Raw genomic sequence first — 20,695 nt, 5'->3', positions numbered from 1 at the left:
TTTTCCATAATCTGAACATTAGTGCGTAGACTCAGATCACAAATTTTATAAAATAACTCTCTGGTTGTTTTTTTATTAAGTAGTTTCAAAGGCCCTGCTATTGCGACAGAAAAAAATAGCTTACTATGCTTAAGCTACTTTTACTAATATTTGTGGATTGCAGTGCATGGTGTTTCAATAGTCCATTATCTGGATAATTCAGACTGTGATCTTACAAACCTTTGTCTCTTGGACACCATCTCATTCACCTGTCTTTTTAAAAGTGTTTTCTGTGGATTCCTTTTGAATAAATGAGGATATAAATGAATAAATAAAAAGACTAGGTTATTTAGTTCCGTTCCTTATCTGTTAAATTATGATATGATTGTAGCTGTACATATGTTCCCGTATATATAGCTTGGGAGAAGCAACAATTGTTTGTGAACTTGCTAAGTTTTGGAAGTTCTTTCAGATTCCTGATTCTTACTCTTGGTACTTAGCATACAGTACTTCACAAGCTCACTGATCCTCCGGATGTACAATATGTTAGTTTCAGTTCTTTGTAGCAATAGATCAGTTACAAATTTTCTATGATAGAAGAATATTTTCTATGGTAGAAAAGTACTTGCAGATCAGGGTTGAACTGTGAGGTCCTTGGTGCTCTCTAAGCTCAATTGTTTTCTTGCAGATGTTTCATCATCCAAGGTAACACCGTAAGTTTTTTTCTCTATTTTCTTGAGAAGTGCTGCTGCATCCTCTCTGTCTTTTAAAGATCTATATCCTATCTTTTGTTCTACAGTGTCTTTTCTCTTGAAGGCTCAGACGTAGAATCTTCTCAGAAAGATCTATGTGAGCTCCAACAATACAGAATGTTCTCTGTCTTTTGTTTCTGATTCTCTCCTGCTTTTTTCACTGTCTTCTTTATAGACAGTTGCCTCCATTGTCAGCAGCCCCTTGATAAGCCCTTCTTTCATTTAATCATAAATCCACTGAAGTACAACCAATTGTTGCTCTGATCATCTCACTTTTTAGCTGGATACTACTAACATTTGCATACTGCAAATATGGTGCCAGCTTGTTTCCAGGAAGAAACATAAAACATGGCACAAGCACTACAAGTGATGACTGCAAATGTTGGAAATCTTATTTTAAGTTAATCATGTTGCCATCATTCAAGCACTTTGTAGCAATTTGAACCTGTATGCTAATTGGTTATTTGGCTTGCTTTAATGACAAGAATAGATGGGGAAGAAATGGAGGTAATGACAGATTTTATTTTTTTGGGCTCCAAGATCACCTCAGATGGGGACTGCAGCCAAGAAATTAAAAGACGCTTGCTCCTGGGGAGGAAAGCTATGGCAAATCTAGACAGCATACTAAAAAGCAGAGACATCACCCTGCCAACAAAAGTGCGTATAGTCCAGGCCATGGTTTTCCCAGTTGCAATGTATGGCTGTGAAAGTTGGACCATAAGAAAGGCTGAGCGCAAAAGAAGTGAGGCCTTTGAACTATGGTGCTGGAGAAGACTCCTGCGAGTCCCTTGGACTGCAAGGCGTTCAAACCGGTCAGTCCTAGAAGAGATCAACCCCGACTGCTCTTCAGATCCTGAGGTTGAAACTCAAATACTTTGGTCACCTAATGAGAAGGAAGGACTCACTGGAGAAGGGCCTAATGCTGGGAAAGATTGAGGGCAATAGAAGAATGGGACGACAGAGAATGAGATGGCTGGATGGAGTCACTGAAGGTGTGAACTTAAATGGACTCCAGAAGATGGTAGAGGACAGGAAGACCTGGGGTCACGATGGGTCGGACACGACTTCGCAATTAACAACAACAATGACAAGAAGAGTTTCAATAATACATTATTTCTGTATAATGTATTATATTGTTTAATATAAGTCATTTTTTCTTAGAGGAAATATTGTAGCTTGCAGTACTTTGAATAAGTTCTAGTCTCAGAAGAGAAAACAAAACCTTACAAATGCCATTTATTATTTTGCATTTTTATCACAGAATGCCTTAAGAATTTAGGTCTTGGAGTAAGTACAACAAATATGCATGGTTCACTTAAAAAAAAAAGAAGTTATGATATCGTCTCCTTGATTTCTTATCTTAATGTAGTACTGTATGCATATTCACTTCAAGATGAAAACAATGGATTGGTTTTTTGGAACAAATCACAAGTTGATTAGATAACTAGTTGATATAGAGACTCTGGCTTACTATTTTTGAAAATAAAATCATATCTCAATCCTGATTTAGTCTTTCTTGGTTTTGTGCTTCATCCACAATGGCAAAAAAAAGTTAAAGATGACTCAAAAGTGAACAAAAAAGCTGTGACTATTTTGCAAACTATTTTTTAAAAGTAGCATTTGCCATCAATTTTTTTTCTGTTGTTTTATTGTGATTTTCATTTTAAGATGATGCAATTGATTTAGAAATCTACAAGACTTAGCACATTTTAAATACCAATATGAATTTAAATGTATGTATTGAACCTGTATGTTAATTGTGGTTTGGTTTACTTTAATGACAAAAAGTACTTCAATAATAATAATTATTCAATAATAATGTTTGGTAGCCAAAGTATTTGAGCTTCAGCTTCTGTATCTGTATTTCCAAAGAACAGTCAAGGTTGTTTTCCTTAACAAATGCATTAAATTAGGACAAATATTCAATCCCAATACTAACCAAATTTACCTTTAGCTTGAGTCACTCTTTGGAAAAAGCATGGATGAATTGTTAACTAAATGATCAAAATTGAATTGAACGTTAAGCATCATCACCAAAATTAAGAAGACATTTTATGAAGCTCAAGGCAAACTTGACTGTATGTTATTTCATAATTAAATTGTCATATGTATTCACCTACATAAGATTTGTATCTTTGCCTGAGATAGACAGGTAACTTCTTTCTTTCCCTGTACACATGATATTTATCTACACAAACAAAATATTTAATTACAGTTAGTTTTTATGGTTAATTTGAACTATATAATATCTTTTATCTACATGAATAAAAATATATAAAACCAAATGCAGTGCAAACATTAGCAATTGTTTATATTTCCATTTGGTTACCTAACAGATGGTAACCAGAGACTCCCAATGTGACTTTTCTTTTCCTTTCCTACAAACTGTTCACACTTTTTTCTTTTCCAGTTATGAAGAATTGCTGCCCTTTTGAATTTTTTTTACTCTTCTCTAGTGGACAACTCCCCATACTGTTCAGAGCCCACTTTTAAGCAGAATAAATGTCTGCTGAAAGATCTGAAAGTGGAGTAGAGAAACAGGAATAACTAGCATCTGGGCTGAAAATATAGAGAATTCTTAATGATGATAGGAAAGTATTTGTATCTTTTTTCCTAGGTGCTTCTTACTGTGCAACCTTGTAAGATCGATCAGTATATAATCTGACAGGAAAATAAACTGAGGCTGAGAGAAATTACTGGTCTGAAGCTATTTAGTGAGTCTGAGTTGAATAACAATCCAGATTTCTAAGGCTAATTTGTCACTTGTGGTTTATTTTGGCACAAGAATATCCTGGCAAGCCACTTTTTTCTTCCTTGATCAAATGATGCTGGCTTTATCTTGTCCCTAGTCCAGGATGTCAACAAATACATGCTGATCCTTCAAGGCCCTAAAAATTATCCACTTTCTCTGTTAAATGTGTCACCTAACCAAAGCCTGCAAATTTATTCTGTTTTTTCTTTCTCATTTTCTTGGTTGGATATGGCCAACACAACTTTTATTACTCACTGGAGAAATTCCACAGAGAGACCTGTTTTAAAGGGGAGGGCATTTTTATAAATGGATTGTTTATAATTATCAGGAATCCTGCAGCTTACTAGGGTTCTTACATACATTCTTATTTTCTTGTCATATTGGTAACTGCAAATAGTCAAATAAACAATCCCAAGCGTGCTCTACTGAATGATATAAGAAGCATGTACTTTCTGGAATTGGCTATAATAGAAAAAAATATAGTTACTTCTAGCTGCTTAGTTTTTCAATTAATATATGAATAATGTGTTTAGACTTAGCCCAAGACACTGTATTATTATATCAGTACTTTCATATTTTATTTTCATGTTTCTTAGTGTTAATATTGGGGAGCGGTGCTATTTTTAAGCACTTATCTTTAAAAAGAATAATGATTTTAATGACTGTTGAATGGCTAATATTGAAGGATGTTACTAATTTCCTTATAATGTGTTCTTTTATAGCCTTAAGAAACTGGAAATATTTGGTTGTCAAGCCATTACTGACAAATGCTTGAAATCAATTACTACTAAATGTCCAGGTCTAGAGGTTTTGAACATTGGCAGACTTCATAGAATCTCTCAGGACTGTTTAGTGCAAATGGTAAATTCATTGCAAAAACTTACTAGCCTCAATGTCACAGGCCTTGAAATGGTAAGAGCTGTTTATTTATTTCACCCATTTTCCTCTGTTAATTATTTCTTTTTGCTTGTGTTCAGTTTATCATATTATGTATGTCAAAGGTTGATAACTTGAAAGTTAAATCATTGAAGGTTTTCTAGGCTTCTCAATATAGAAAAATACTGAGATTTTATGTTGCTTTTTTAAAAAAATAAATCAATCTTCTAGATATAAGTTTGGAAACTGAATGCTAAAGTGAATATTCATAATATTCACAAAATATTATGAAAATAGGTGCAAATTGTATATAAACATTCAGTCACTAAAATTAAAAAGTCATTGCTGGGCCCCATAGTCCTAAGCAATTATTTTCTACTTTCAACCTTCCTTCTTTAAGGGAAGCTTCAGTAATTCCTGGAAAAAATAATTCTTCTATACTTAATAAGCTTATTGATTAAATTATACTAATGCAAGATTTTTTTAAAGTTCTAAATTAGTTTTCTCTCAGCTGGTGTCCCCTATTCTGATGCTAAGACACAGACTTGATCCAGAGGATGCCCACCTGCCACTATATTTATTCATTTGTTAAATTTATATGCTGCCCGTCTTACCGTCAAGTGACTCTGGAGGGCTTATAACAACATAAAAGCAAAATACAAAATATTAGAACATTAAATGTTAAAATTAACAGAAACGTCTTGAGTTAGAAACCGGAATGCAATGGGGTAGAGGTGGAATCTTCTGTATAGTTCACTAATGAGTTCCAATATGGAATGTTCTCATTAGGAGCCCAGGTCAATCAGCAGAGCCAGTTTGAGGCTCTTGCAAAAGAACAAGAGGGTGGGAGCAGTTCTCACTTTGAGGAGTGTGATGTTCTAGAGGATGGGAGCTACAGCAGAAAAGTCCTTATCCTGGATTCTGCCAGACAGAATTCCTTAACAAAAGGGTTCACAGCATGCCTCTTCTGTTGGAACGAATAGGATGGGCCAGTCTCACTGGGTGAGATGATTCCTCAGGTAACCCGGGCCCATGTCATAAAGAGGTTTAAAGATGATAACCAATACCTTGAATTGGACTTGGAAGCAAACCAGCAACCCGTGCAGTTTGTGCAACAGCAGTGTTAAATGGGCCACTCTAGGGGCTCCTAGAACTATCCGCAGGACTGCTTTCTATGTCAGCTGTAGCTTCCAAATACTCTTCCAGGATGGTTGTCCCATGCAGAGTGCACTGCAGTAATCCAGGATGTGGGTAACTGAGCAGCAACTTTGGAGCAAGGTGCTCTTTTAGATATCCAGAACCTAAGGCTTTATATGTGATTATACATGGATTTGCAGCTGAAAGCCAGTGCAACAGGTGTTGCATAGGCCAGGGCTTTTCAACTTTTTCACCCATTGTACCACTTTTAGGATATGGCAACATCCGAGTACCACCAGTCGCCTAGCAAGGTGTGAAAAACTTGATGACCAAAAAAAAAAAAAGGAAAAAGTGATAAAGTACAGGTAGTCCTCGACTTACAACAGTTTGCTTAGTGACTGTCGAAGTTACAATGGCACTGAAAAAAGTGCCCCCCAAGCCACACCTGAGCAAGACACCTGCCTGCCCACCCGCCGGCGCCCTTCCACCTGTCCGAGGTTTTCATTGTTGTCAGCATTTCTGTTGAGGATTGGCAGCAGGGGTGGGGTGGGGGGGTATTTGGTTTTTATTTCCCCCGTCTGCTGGGTGGTTGCACTTCACATGACCTTGGGACACTGTGACCGTCATAAATATGAATCAGTTGCCAAGCATCTGAATGTAAATCAAAAGACCCTGGAGATGCTGCAACATTCCAGCTGATTGGTGCTTCTTCTGGGCTCAGCAGAAGCGCCAGGATCAGTGCTGAGCTCTAGCTGGAGCCTGGTGCTGATCCTGGCGCTTCCATTGAGCCCTGACAGTCCCGAAGAAGTACTGATCCTGGCACTTACGCTGAGCCCTGACAGCCCTGCAGTTCCAGCCATCTCTCACTCAGGCTTCTGCGGTGCTGCCACTGGTTCCCTTCTCCCACTACCACTTTTCTAGGATGGTTGCGTACCACCTGCCAGGTGCCAATGTACCACAGATGGTACCCATACCACTGGTTGAAAAGCCCTGGCATAGGTGAACTGCAGAATATTTATAAGGATTTATGTTATCTATGCAAAGGCCCTTCTTAGTAAGGCTGTCACTTTCACTTCAAGCAAGAGCCAAGAGTGAGGAGGACCCTCAGGTTACCCACAAATTGTGTCTGAGGTAGTACAATCTTATCCAGAACAACACTGTCCAATATTACTGGTAACGGGACTTCTTGTATTACTAGGCACTGAGAACTGAGTCATGATACGGTTTGGCTGAGCATTTTCCTCCCTATATGATCACTAATAGAATCCAGTCTCTAGAACAGGGCCCCAACCACATCACCAGTTCAGTCTAGAGTTGAGATATACAGCTGTTTGTCATTGATATATTGATAGGGATAATCTTGCTCAGGTATTAAATAGAAGTGGGGATACAATTAAGCCCTAAGGAATCTTACAAAGCAAGGATCTCAGGCTTGTTCTCTTCTGCCTACTTATTCTGAATGGAACTGACTCCAAGAAAAGAAGAAAATCAATGTAATCTCTGCTTCCTACTCTTAACTCTTGAATCAGTTACTTCTTCGATGTTCTTATTCCCTCTGCTTTCCTAAAAGGATCTGGATTAGAACAGTAGAACCATAGATTTATATAGAAACCTATCAAAAGAGTTATGGGAAAAATGTATGCCAATATACATTGAACATTAATATTTAAATAATATATCAGAGCTAGTTTCCTTATTGTACTGGGAATAAGGAACTTGACTGGCAGTGAACAGCTCTGCTCTATTATTGAAAGACAATCCTCCACATTGGCTTATTTCCTGCTTTTGTCTTGTCTTGGGCTGCAGATGAGGGATTCTCTAGTACATTGTATTTTGAAGAAATGTCCTAAACTGGATTGTTTGGTTCTTAACTCGTGTGCTCACATAACTAACATCAGTCTACTTGAAATTAGCTCTTATCTGCCAGGTATCAGGTAAGGTAATATGTTGGAAATGCACTTGTCATTGAATTTATATATTTTGGCATTATTTAAATAATTTTCAATGATGTTACCCCCTTAGTTATGTTGACATTTTGTTTTGCCTTTTTGCTATTTGTGGCATATACAAGATAGGTGGCCTTAAGTGCATTAAACAAGAAGTCATCGAGGCTAATACTGGATAGTACTATTTCTATGGCAACTACTTAACTTTTTGTTGCACTATCAAATGTGTATGTTTTTAAAAAGTAAAATTTAAAAGTGTATTAGGTTCTTAACATTGTGATATTTTAATAATAAATTTAAAATAAAGAACTGGAAGCTAATTATAATTGAAGCTGGAAGTCAAAGAGTTGTGGTTACTATTGATCACAGATTAAACTTGGAAAGGGAACCAAGAAACATGTATACAACAAATGAAACAAATGGTTTAGCAGGATAATAATAATAATAATAATCATCATCATCATCATCAATGGTGCATTGGAAGACCTGCAAAAAATATCATTTGCCTGTAAGCAAAAACTGGTGGGATCATAAAATAGAGAAAGTCATAGAAAATGATAAAATTAAACTGCTCTGGGACTTCAGAATTCAAACAGACAAGCACTTGCAATATAACACCCCAGACTTAACAATTGTCGATAAGAAAGACAAAAAAATCTGGATAGTGGAGGTGGCAGTGCCTGGAGACAGCAGAATAGACGAGAAAGAACTGGAGAAGATAACAAAATACAAGACCTACAAATAGAAATAGAAAGACTGTGGCAAAGGAAGCAAGGGTAGTACCAATAGTAATAGGTTCCTTGGGTGCAATCCCAAAACAACTGGAGCACCACTTGAACACCATTGGTATTGACAAATTCGCTATTAGTCAATTGCAAAAGGTGGCCTTACTAGGAACTGCTTCCATCCTGCGACGATACCTGTAATACCATCAAACATCCACATCTGCCTATCCCAGGTCCTGGGTAAGGACTCGATAGGTAGACAAAATGCCAAATCCAGTCTGAACATCTGGCTGACTGTGCGATGATCCATAATAATAATAATAATAATAATAATAATAATAATAATAATAATAGGATCATAAAATAGAGAAAGTCATAGAAAATGATAAAATTAAACTGCTCTGGGACTTCAGAATTCAAACAGACAAGCACCTGCAACATAACACCCCAGACTTAACAATTGTCGATAAGAAAGACAAAAAAGTCTGGATAGTGGACGTGGCAGTGCCTGGAGATAGCAGAATAGAAGAGAAAGAACTGGAGAAGATAACAAAATACAAAGACCTACAAATAGAAATAGAAAGACTGTGGCAAAAGCAAGCAAGGGTAGTACCAATAGTCATAGGCTCCTTGGGTGCAATCCCAAAACAACTGGAGCACCACTTGAACACCATTGGCATTGACAAATTCGCTATTAGTCAATTGCAAAAGGCGGCCTTACTAGGAACTGCTTCCATCCTGCGACGATATCTGTAATACCATCAAACATCCACATCTGCCTATCCCAGGTCCTGGGTAAGGACTCGATAGGTAGACAAAATGCCAAATCCAGTCTGAACATCTGGCTGACTGTGCGATGATCCATAATAATAATAATAATAATAATAATAATAATAATAATAATAATAATAATAATAATAATAATAATACTGTGCGATGAATAATAATAATAATAATAATAATAATAATAATAATAATAATAATAATAATAATAATAATAATAATAATAATAATAAAAGTTGGAAGGGACCTTGGAGGTCCTCTGGTCCAATCCCCTGCTCAGGCAGGAAACCCTATATCATTTCAGACAAACGGCTGTCCAGTCTCTTCTTAAAAACTTCCAGTGTTGGAGCATTCACCACTTCTGGAGGCAGGTTGTTCCACTTTTGAAACTCATTTCTAATTTATTTAATCAAAATAATCATTTCTAATCTATTTAATCAAACTATAATAAGGAATATTATAGTTGCACATCTCTGTGATTGTTATCTCCCCCTTAATGGAATGGTTATGTTACTTTGCTTTGGATAAAAAACTTGTTGTTTTTCTTTATTTTGCTAAAATTATGGACAGTCTCTTGATGGTCCTTTTGCTATCACTGCAACTGATGCCTATTTCCTTCTGCGTTTACTCCCAAAATGACACACTTCGACTTTTTAAAATGTTGCCTTACTCATGGTTTGCAATCACAAGGCTAGGAAGGAGAAATTGTTCATGAGAGACAGAGTACATAGGCAAAGTGACAAAATTAGCGGACCAGTGAAATGCTGTGGACATAGTATACTTGGATGCCAGTAAGATATTTGATATAACAGACCATAACCTATTTCCTGATAAGATAGAAAAATATGGGATAGACAGTATTACCACCAGATGGATTCGTAACTGGATGACAAAGTGCCTTCAACATATAGTCCTCAATAGAACTACACTTAAATGGAGGGAAGTATGCAGTGGGGTGCCCCATGGTTCTGTCTTAGGCCCAGTACTCTTCAGCATCTTCATAAACAGTTTAGATGAAGGAAGAGAAGGGGATGCTTCAACCAATCCTTGCCAAGTGCCCAGATTTTCATCATGTGACTGTGGGGGATACTACAATGTTTGTTAAGTACTGTCACTTTTTTCAGTGCTGTTGTAACTTTGAACGATCACTAAACAAATGGTTGTAAGTTGATTAATACATTATGGCATCTTAGGTTGCTGTGAAGAGGTCAATGCATATGAAGGTCAATATCCAGCTAAAGAATTGTGGCAATTGAGACTTCACATTGTAGTGTATGTAACAACAATAATAAAAAATGTCAACGGAAACATCCTCAGTCTTTGTACAAAAACTGCACGTGAAACTAGGCTTCTATATTTTCTTTTCAATTTAAATGTCATGCAAACTAATCAGAAGTGCAAATGAATACAATAGAACTAAAGAATCAAAATAATTATAAAATTGATAATCAAGGAGAGAAAAGAATGAAAAAAGGGTTGGAAATTATGAGCAGAACAATCCTGAAAACTTTACTTATGTTGTTCAAAAATCTCCTCTGCCACTTTGTTGAAAAAAACAGTAGTTCAAATGCTGACAAGCAATACTTATCAACAGTTTATCTTCTAAATCGGACATGTGAAACTTGCAACGTCTTGTGATGTCGCGTAACATATCGGGACAGTTTTGCCATTGCCGGCAATGGGATGGGCGTGGCTTCTGGATGACGCGTACAGCCCACGGGCTGGCAGTTTGACACTCTTGTTCTAAATAGTCAGTTAGTTAACTGATATATCATGTAGGATGTAGCAGTACAATACCATATCTCTTTCAAATCTTTTCCTCCAATGTACACGGTGAGCCAGTATCTGTGTCAGGTTACTGCTTTTTGCATCCTTTCAGGTACCTTGATGTTAATGGATGTAAAGATGTGAGTGATATTGGAGTTCAAGCTTTGGCAAGGAATTGCCATAAACTTTCTTATCTTGATTTGAGTTCCACAGCAACAAGCAAAAGAGGGTAAGATATTTGGTAAAAATTTTGAACATTTTGTAAAAGAAAATAGGTGACAAACATTAACACTGATTTTAAGGGTCTATTTAATATTAACCATATTGTCAGTGCAAGCAGTAACACAATACTACTGTTGGATAAAAATTGCTTTAAGTCACCTCAAGTGGTTATATAAGCAGGAAGGTGAGGGTATAAATGAATGAATGAAGTCTTTAAACAGGACTGTTTCTGGTTAGTGAACAGAGGAATATTTACAAATTACTTAATTTTCCTAGCAGTACAGTACAAGTAGTCTTCAACTTATGACCACAACTAACCCAAAATTTCTGTTGCTAAGCAAGACAGTTGTTGAGCTTTGCCCCATGTTATGATCTTCCTTGCCACAGTTGTTAAGTGAATCAGGCTTCCCCGATTGACTTTGCTTGTCAGAAGGTCGCCAAAGGTAATCACATGATCCTGGGATATTGCAACTATCATAAATACATGCCAGTTATCAAGTGTCCAAATTTTGATCACATGACATGGGGATGCTGCAGCAGTCGTGTGAAAAATGGTCATATGTCATTTTTTCAGTGCTGTTGTAACTTCGAACAGTCACTAAATGAATGGATGTAAGTTGAGGACTAGCTATATACAGTTGTATGATCTAAATGCATCTTGCTATAAATGTGCAAAATAGAGGGCTAAGCTGTGAGCTTCCATATAACAGATGAAAAGAGCACGAGCATCTTCAAATTGTTGTCATTAAAACTTAAATATGTCTTGGAGTTGTTTTAGTGGCAAAATGAGCTTCTAGTAACTTTCTTCTGAAATAATAATAATTTTTAGATCTCTGAAGGAAGAATTATAGGGTAAATGTAGCTGTAGCAACTCCTAAATGCATCATAATAAGGAGACAGAATCAGGATCACTTTGTTAGGGCAATTAATGCTTTTATTTTATATGTGTGTGTGTGTGTGTGTGTGTGTGTGTGTGTGTGTAGGTCTTTGGTTGTTCGGGTTTTCTCCCGCGTAAAATTGGAAGTGTCTTGGCGACGTTTTGACGAAATCCCATTCGTCATCTTCAGGCTGGTGTTTTCAGCTTCGTGCTTCCTCGAAACTTCGTCGAAACGTTGCCAAGACACTTCCAATTTTACGCGGGAGAAAACCCGAACAACCAAAGACTACATATATATATATATATATATATATATATATATATATATATATATATATATATATAGGCAATGTAAATGGAGAGTTGTCACTAAGGGATCTGTGAGGCATGTAGCCCTAACTCTTATATAGGGGCTGTGTGACTTGGATTTGTTTCTTTGATGGGCAGGTTCACAATGTAGTCCTCTGGCCAATACTCTTGCTGAGCACCTTTGTTCAGCCCTCTTCTCTTCCTAGTGGTAGTGGAGGAAGTGTTAGATCCACCTCTTGGTCTTCTGAGGCCAGAAGTGATAGGTGCCCCTCTTGATTGCTAGGCAATTCTGCTTTTTCTACTTGCAACTCTATCTGCTGAATCCTCTCAGGTTGATGATCCTCTTCCAAGTCTGAGCTGGCCATGACAATTATACTTTAATGCCATCCTTACAGACAGTCAACTCAAGGTAGTGAACATACTTAACACTCCTGCCTGTGAGTTGGGTGTTGGATTGGGCTGAGAGACAGTGACTGGCTCAGAGTCAGTCTCTAGGGAGGCACTTTAACCACTACACCAACCCTAGGATGAATAGTACAAGCTGGTAGAAAACTTAATTTTAGTTATGTAGGCTTGAATTGATCTGTAGTGCCAGTTAATCTACAAAAATGTGCTGTTACTAAATTAATTCAAGTAAACATTGTTTTTTAAAAGGCTTGTGGGTAGGTGTTTATCCCCATACTGTGGTTGGACAGTGGGCATTAGTAGCTATAGCACTCTAGTTTGCACATAAATATAATGAATTTCAACTTCTGTGGAGGTCTGAAGATCTATTAATTAAGATACAGAGTGGAGAGTAGACCAAAGAACTTTTTCCAGTACATTTTCAATTTCCCTGAGTTGTAAAACATTAAGCTGTGTATTCTAGGTAGCTATGGTAAAATTGCAATTATTGTGATTCCCAGCTTGCTTAAATACATTCCTGTATTGCTAAACTGAGTTTTATCTGATTGATTTGACTTATCTTTTGTTCAGTCCTAGTTCAAGTTTCTTCTTTTATGAGCATTTTTCCTATGAACTATTTAAATGCCACTGCAGTAGGAGAAGTCCTTATTGCAATAATATAGATTGTAGTATAACATTGTACACATTACTAGGGTACACATTACCCTAGGCGTCTGCTGGCTTTCAATGGAACACAGTTTGAAAAGTTTTCAGAACTTACTCTCATATACATTCCTTATTTGCTGTTATGAAGCTTATATGTAAATTATTCCCTGATCATTTAGACTCCTGAGAACTTCAAATTAGTTTTGCTTACTTTCTCATTTTATCTGTAACCAGTTTTGACTGATATCACTCTGTGAATTTAGTAAAAGGTCTTCAAGAAAATGCATACACAACATGTATGCTTTTGATATGGACATTTTTGTATCCATTTACCTAACATGTAGACTTTTTGCAAGCATTTTTCTATGCTTAAATTTTTTGTAAAACTTTTCATCTAATATATAGATTTTTTTCTTAAAATACAAAGAGTGCCAAAACTGGTTGACATACAGATTTGGGAGATACAGATTTTAAATTTATATAACATTATGATGAATTATCTTTTAACTATTTTTACTGCTAAGAATACCATATCAGTCAGTGGGAAATATCACTCATTGTTACTATTGCATGAATTTAAATGTATGGGCAGAGGCCAGGCACACTCTTTTTCCTGTTTTATAAAAATAATTATATGCTAAGTTTAGTACCCATTCAATCCCTTTCACACAAATATATTGCAATTAATCTTTTAAGTAAATATAAGCTGACATAACTCACATGGTAAAAATCAAGATATCTTTCTGCAAACTTGAAGATATATGAGATTTCTATTAGTTAAAAGAATGTTCATTTTTAAATGTCATACTTTTCAAGGTAACAGATATATAGAAAACAAAAGATCCTTTTCTGACTTGACAGATAAAGCATTACAAATTAACGGGTTTTCCTCCACACATTTCCCTTAAAGATAAATACCATCTTGTCTACCAACTGGAAGACAAGATGGCAGTGATGACAACTTAACATTATGTTTACCCAGTTACTGTGTTTATTGTCCAGGAATGCAATGAATATGGGAGAGACAACTACAGGTTTTGTCAGAATATCATCTTACTCCTTTTGTAGTGCTCACAAACAGCCACATCATAGGCAAGGCCTATAGTCATTTACGATAATCTTTTCTGTAGATTCAATGTGTCCAACCAACATGAGTAAAAGGCCTTTTGCTTAACTTGCTGACTTGGGATGATGGATGATCTTTACTGCTTTGAAGACCGGTCATCACACCCATCAACAGTAATGCAGAGATTGGCTTATAGGCGCTCTTTTCTCAGTTGCTCTAAATGGATAGGAGCAACACCAGAAGGGATTAGCTAGCAACAGAGGAGAAGCATTATTTTTTTATCTAGTCTGTGATCTAGAATTGCAATGAAGAGCCAGGGAAGGAGAAGAAGAAATACAGAGCTGCAGGATCACTCAGTTGGCAGATCTTTTCTTCCATCATCTTAAATCACTAATATCCTCTAGAAAAGAGTAAGCCTATGACAGGATCCCCACAAAAGGTCTCTAATCCAGCCTTCTAATGATCCTGGAGCAATTTGCAACTTAAATCCTGTCTCAGCACAACTTACTTACAGTCTAGTACTTATGCAAATTGTATATAAAGTGATAGTCATCTAAATTAACCAAATAGTGAATTAGAGAAAACAGAACCATTCTCTTTACCATGTCACTGCAATTGTTCATGATGAAGGACATAGACCCATCCAATATTGTACAAATAATGTATCCAAGATTCTTGTCTAATGATCTTCTTTTCAAATCTTAAAGTAAAAGCATAATGTTTGTTCTTGGATTTCAGGGTTTGCTTGTTGGCTAATTTCTGCTTTAATAGCTTAGAGCATCTGAAGCTGAATTACTGCAAGAATATCTCTCTAGATGCAGTTGCAAAACTATGTAAAAACTGCAAAAGGTGAGTGTAATTTAAACTGTGATGCTAAAATCTCTCTAAAATTCACACAGTTTCATTTTGGTGACTTGTTAATAAGCAGAGTGAGCTTGTTTTAACTATTGAAATGGAGTTTCAAGGATATATATCCTGGTGGTCTCCGGATGTTATGGATTATTGGTCATATTAATCAGGAGATTTAGGGTTTATAAACAGTGAAGGGCCACCATCAGTGAACTGTTGGACAGTATTACTTGGTCTGTTGGGTGGATGTTTGAGCGGTTTTAGGGGTGGGGAATTGTGGTGGGTGGGAGTGTGTTTTGGGGATTATGTGTGTGGGACCTGGTCTTTGGGTGTCATGTAAATTTTGTTGTATACTGTATACACATACAATGACAATAAAGTCATTATTATTATTTAGTCCTCAGTATATGATATGTTTAAAATAATAAAAAGAAACTACCATGGGTTATGACCAAGATTTATTATATGACATACAGCATGGGGGAAAAAAGAATAGGATCCCTGTGTCCCCTATTATTGACACATCCCAAAACCAAAGTTTTAATGAGTTCATAATTAATGAAATTTGCTGCTTCAATGTGTGATAACATCTTTAATAGTTTGAATAAAGGTTTAGACAAATTCATGGTAGAACATATTTCTCTGATATTCAAGGATACATGCTAATATATCTTTAGAAACAAATGATACCCACACAAAGCAAATTAGTCAATTTTAGAAATGGAGGGGCAATAGACTGAAATATGGACTGGAAAAGTGCCTGGAGAAATGCTGCAACACTTTACAGTTTATTGCATGCTCTCCTGTGTTAAATGACTAAGTTGGAGATTCCTAACCTTTGAAGGCCATTGGGAGGACCTGGAATTTGGAGATTCTGTTTTGAATGTTTCTCACTAAATGGCTGATCTTTTTAGCAGGAATCGTTCCAAAATACTCATTTATCAGAAGTTATACTTTATACTCACTATCCCATCAAGGATCTCAGAATGTTCTCTATTTCGTCATGTCCTTTCCTTTTTCTTTTCCTGTATCATCCTAAGTATATTTGGGACCCAAGCATTCTTTCAATAAAGATTTTTCTTGGTACTGCAGAAGGATTCTGCAAAAGCTTCCTACTAGCTTTCGAAAAAAACAACATTTCAAAATAGAGACTGGAACCTGCTTCCTATTCAAGCATTTAGTCAGTGCTTTAACCGTTATCCTTAGCCAACCAACATCATGAGAGAAAAACATTTATATTTCCAGACAATCTAATCTGTTAGGTAAACAGATTTAAGTTTTTAGTAGATGTCACCTACTATACTAACTATAAACCCATATTTTCATATCTCAAATTACATTGAATTAATTTTCAAAGGGTGTGGTTATGATTCTTTTGTTACTAAAACAGTGATTTTATTGCTGCATATCATTTTAGAATTGATGAGAAATCTAACTAATTATTTATAAAATATTGCTGAAATTAGGTACATGAGAATAACCAGTATCTTTTATTAATATAAGCTTTTAGATGTGAGAAATATACTATAGTAGGGGTATAGTATGGAGTAAAGCAAATATTTATGCTAATAAGGAAAAGGGCAGCAAAAATAATGCCAGGGATATTTTATGGATAAACATGTTCAGAAGTTTCATTCCCCATTGCTGGCAATTCTTGGAACTGGCTCATATATGAGGAATTTAGCTAGATTGATAAAATGTGTAATAAAGGGTAGAAAAGAGTTTGTGGCCTGTATAATGTATAAGTCTAAAAATTGGACCGCTGAACTCTTGTAACTTAAGGATATTTATAAAGGTAGAACTTTAGGATATTTTTTGTGTTGTTTTGCGGGTGATTTGAAGACATTGTTACTTTTAAGCCTTGTTAAGCTGCAGAGCTTAATTTTCACAAGACGAGATCCGAAATAATTATCTGTGTTTTCACATTTATATTAAGAACCAATTTGTGCTCAGTTCTGATTTAGTGTACATACATCAAGTATGGAGTGCTATAATTAATTCTGGAGCAATTTGCTTCCAATATCTTCTATTTTTTGTTTTATTTAATAGTTTTAGTGAAATCATCTTTAGTTTCTTTTCAAATAAAGGACTGGCTTCACTCAAAACTTCCTTGTTTAATACATTCTTTAGATATATTATAATGCTAACCTCACTGTTTATTCTTTATGTCACACTGCTGTTCACTAGGAATTAGAGCAAAATTAAAACTGCAGGTTCAGTTTAATTACAGAAACACGCCCAGTGTCTCCCATTTGCTTCACATTCTGGCAATACTTTATGAATTATATATGCTGCACTACTCATACCCTGCAATATATTTTATAGTAAAAATTGTCTGAATTATTTAAAGAAACAACTTTCAAGGCTGTAATTGTGATTGTGTGATCATTTGGCAATTGTGAAGCTATTGTCTGACTGATGTTCTTTTTTCATTCCAATAGACTGAGAATGCTTCACTTATATGGTTGCCGCTTTATACCTGATCTGGAATCCATTACAAAATTTAATAAAACTGTTAAAATATTTCATAACCTGACAATTGGAACTGTGAAATTGTTAACTGAATGAGAACTCTGCCAAATCTTTCAGCAGTTGCTAATGAATAATTCAGAGTTTGACTATGTTTTTATGTGGTTAAAATGTAGAAAGTATTATCCAATACTTCCTATTTGTGATACTTTGTCATCTGTGGAATAGTCAAAATGAAGAAAATCTTGTTAGAGCTGTTTTCAAGATATATTTCCAGTTTATTTGATGATATAACTACCATCACCAAATTTAAATGACACGATGTTCTCAGAAGATCTAACCTCTCTAGATATTGGACATTTAAATTAGAGCTGCATTCTGACTGATATCTCTTTTTAAACCAATACCTACGTAATATATTTTGGAACAAAACCTTCTTTTGCTTTTTTATGCTGAGAGCTCTGCCTTCACTGCTTGCACTATGGCTCATAAAAATAAATCGTCTTTTGTTGAATGCTTTTTCTGCCAGTTGCTTGAATAACATGGGTTGTCCCTCTGGCTGCTACACTGATGTCAGTCCTACATAGGCGGAAACTGGCTGCCCGAATAATACATCAAGAACCATCTGTTTTGTAAGCTGCATCTTCTGTGACACCACTAAACGACACCGTATTTGATTTTAAGGAGAGAGTCAAAGCAAAGGGCTTGAACATTATGGCAAGATAACTATCAGCCTTCCCACAATGTTGCATTTCTCTAGGAAGTCAAATACAAAATTTTGATAAGAGTGTACTATTAACCTTTGGTCACAGTATTTCTAGATAACATTGGCACACTGTGTGTCAGAAATGGATGCAAAATCTTACTGTTAGATATCTCTCAATTTCTTGGGTTATACTAGGTAGCCCAGCCCAGCTACCTCAAATATCTCAGAAACCATCTCTGGTCTGAATGCTATTTACTTCAGAAGAAAATCATCTAAATCCTTTCATCTCATAAAGCTGAATTAGTATCTCCACAAAATGTTTCTTAAACCCGATTTTTTTCCAAAATGTTCTGTAACCATCACATTTACCTTATCATCATACCATAACCATGATTTTAGAAACTAATCCCTTATAAATAACCAATAACAAATTTCGACACCAATTAAAAATTCTTAAGCAGATGCTTATATTTTGTAAAGGAATAACAATTAAGAGAGACAAAATGCCTATTTCCATATATATATATATATAGAGAGAGAGAACAGACATAGGAAACTAAATGGCAACACCTTGTATTTTATTGTTTCAGAGGGCAGGAATAGAACCAAGACATAAAAGGAAACAGAATTGGGTAGAAAATTACCAGAAAATTGCATTTTTTTTTACAGTTAATAGATGAAGACCAATGAAATGTAAATATCTTTGGATAAATGGGCTTTGTGCAAGTGATATTCAAAAAGAGGTTGAAGAATCATCTGTCAAACATGCTGCCACCACGATAACACTTTTATTATGAAAATTTGATAATGATCTCTAAGCTCCCTTCCAAATCTAATATCTCTGATTTTAGGATTCCAGTATCAAAAATTGTATTCTGAGTAGTGCCTTTCCTCCTCAATTATGTAACTTCTTTTTCTGCTGAAACTTACCGCAAATCTATGCTCTTAAGATTAGGAAGAATACAACAGAATCCCATGTACCTATGGACATCATTAACACTCATCAAACTTCTGTCCCCCTGATAGAATTGTAAAATATATTGTTTTAATTAAAGATTAAATGGAAATCTGGAATTATTTTTATTTACAGTGTGGGAGGGCAATTAATTTTGTGAAGGGGCCAGGTGAGAAACTAGGACTGTTGTGGAAGGGCGAACAAATCGAGCTGTGAAGATGGATAGGCACACATAAATAAAAAAAATAGCAATCACTTAAAAAAAAAAAGGCAATCCATGCAGGCCAGACAGGAACAGCTAAAGGGCTGAATGTGGCCAGAGGCTGTAAAGTGCCCAGTCTGATTTACAGCTATGGTTCTGAATCTACGTAAGACCAACAGGGAAACAAAAATGATGAAGGGTTGTCTCTTCCAGACTATGCTGATTGGTGGGTTTTAGGAGATTCATTTTGGAATAATTCTAGTATGTTCCTCCTCCAGAGCTTGCTGATCTTATATTCTAGAGCTGAACTGGTGGCTCCCGCATCAGCAGGATCCAGAATAAAAACAATGTCCCTAAGGTATCTGGATTGTTTTGTTCATAACTATTTTACGTCGAAACGTCGCCAAGACATTTCCAATTTTACGTGGGAGAAAACCCGAACAACCAAAGACCTACATACAAACACCTGCAAAAACCTCAGAAAACAAATTATATATATATATATATATATATATACACATACATACATACATACATACATACCCTAATTATACCAAAAATGCGAATCCTGGGTAAATCCGTATAATAGAAATAGAATAGTCTGAGCACCAGGATAATATTAAAACAAAAACTGTTTAATACAAAAGCTAAATCTAAGCTTTCGTCTGTCAACAGTTATATGAATCCTGAGGTTGTTAGGTGAGGATATGCCTTGATTGAAGCCATCCCTGGCTTGGTCCCTCCCAGCCCAGAACTTCAATTCTCCAACTTCTTGGAGAACTTCCATTCTCTCCATGTACCTTTCTCTCCCCCAACTCTGCCCTTTCAGCTGCCCTGAAAAGGCTGCTGTATTCCCTGCCACCATCCCAATGGTCCTTCCTCCCTGTCCTCCAGGGTGCAATCATCATGTTCTTTTCCTCTTTCTACTGGGCTTGCCACCACTACCAAGGAGCATTGCCTCCCACTGCAACAGTCACAGGTTTAAGGAATGGTGGCAAGCCCATTTTTCAGTGATGTTGTCACTAATGAATGGACACTATAGTAAGCGAAGACTACCTGTATTGTGAAATACTAAGAATCAGAGCAGGTTATTATATTTTTAAAGATAAATGTGTCCGTACGTTTATCTACGATCTTAATGCAGTGGCTATTTTTAAAATAAAAACATATCATTTTTTTAAAAAAATGAGCATTTCACTGTGATAACACAGGTGTTACATTCTTAAGTAACTTTTGATAAAGTATGGCTAAACAGAATTATGTCCAGAAACCA

At 36.0% G+C, this 20,695-nt stretch overlaps 1 protein-coding gene across 6 annotated transcripts in view; it reads left to right on the top strand.

Annotated features, from left to right (window-relative positions):
• Positions 1-19,332, top strand: part of LOC120320256 — a 45,070-nt gene extending 25,738 nt beyond the window's left edge. For 4 of the 6 annotated variants that reach the window (XM_039369830.1, XM_039369832.1, XM_039369833.1 and 1 more), the window contains exons 10-14: positions 4,206-4,395; positions 7,303-7,430; positions 10,830-10,946; positions 14,980-15,090; positions 17,532-19,332. In XM_039369830.1, coding sequence (XP_039225764.1) covers positions 4,206-4,395; positions 7,303-7,430; positions 10,830-10,946; positions 14,980-15,090; positions 17,532-17,658 — 673 coding nt within the window. In that variant the 3' untranslated portion in view covers positions 17,659-19,332. Of the gene's footprint in view, positions 1-667; positions 693-4,205; positions 4,396-7,302; positions 7,431-10,829; positions 10,947-14,979; positions 15,091-17,531 lie in introns of those variants that run through there. The other 2 variants (XR_005559936.1, XM_039369834.1) reach the window with 2 other exon arrangements.
• Positions 19,333-20,695: the final 1,363 nt, after the last annotated feature.

This window comes from Crotalus tigris, unplaced genomic scaffold (genome assembly GCF_016545835.1).
Source record: "Crotalus tigris isolate CLP2741 ecotype Arizona unplaced genomic scaffold, ASM1654583v1 scf7180000021269.431029, whole genome shotgun sequence".
Taxonomy (NCBI): domain Eukaryota; kingdom Metazoa; phylum Chordata; class Lepidosauria; order Squamata; family Viperidae; genus Crotalus; species Crotalus tigris.
The sequence above is the reverse complement of the archived record's forward strand: the minus strand, read 5'-3'. Positions and strand labels throughout refer to the sequence as shown.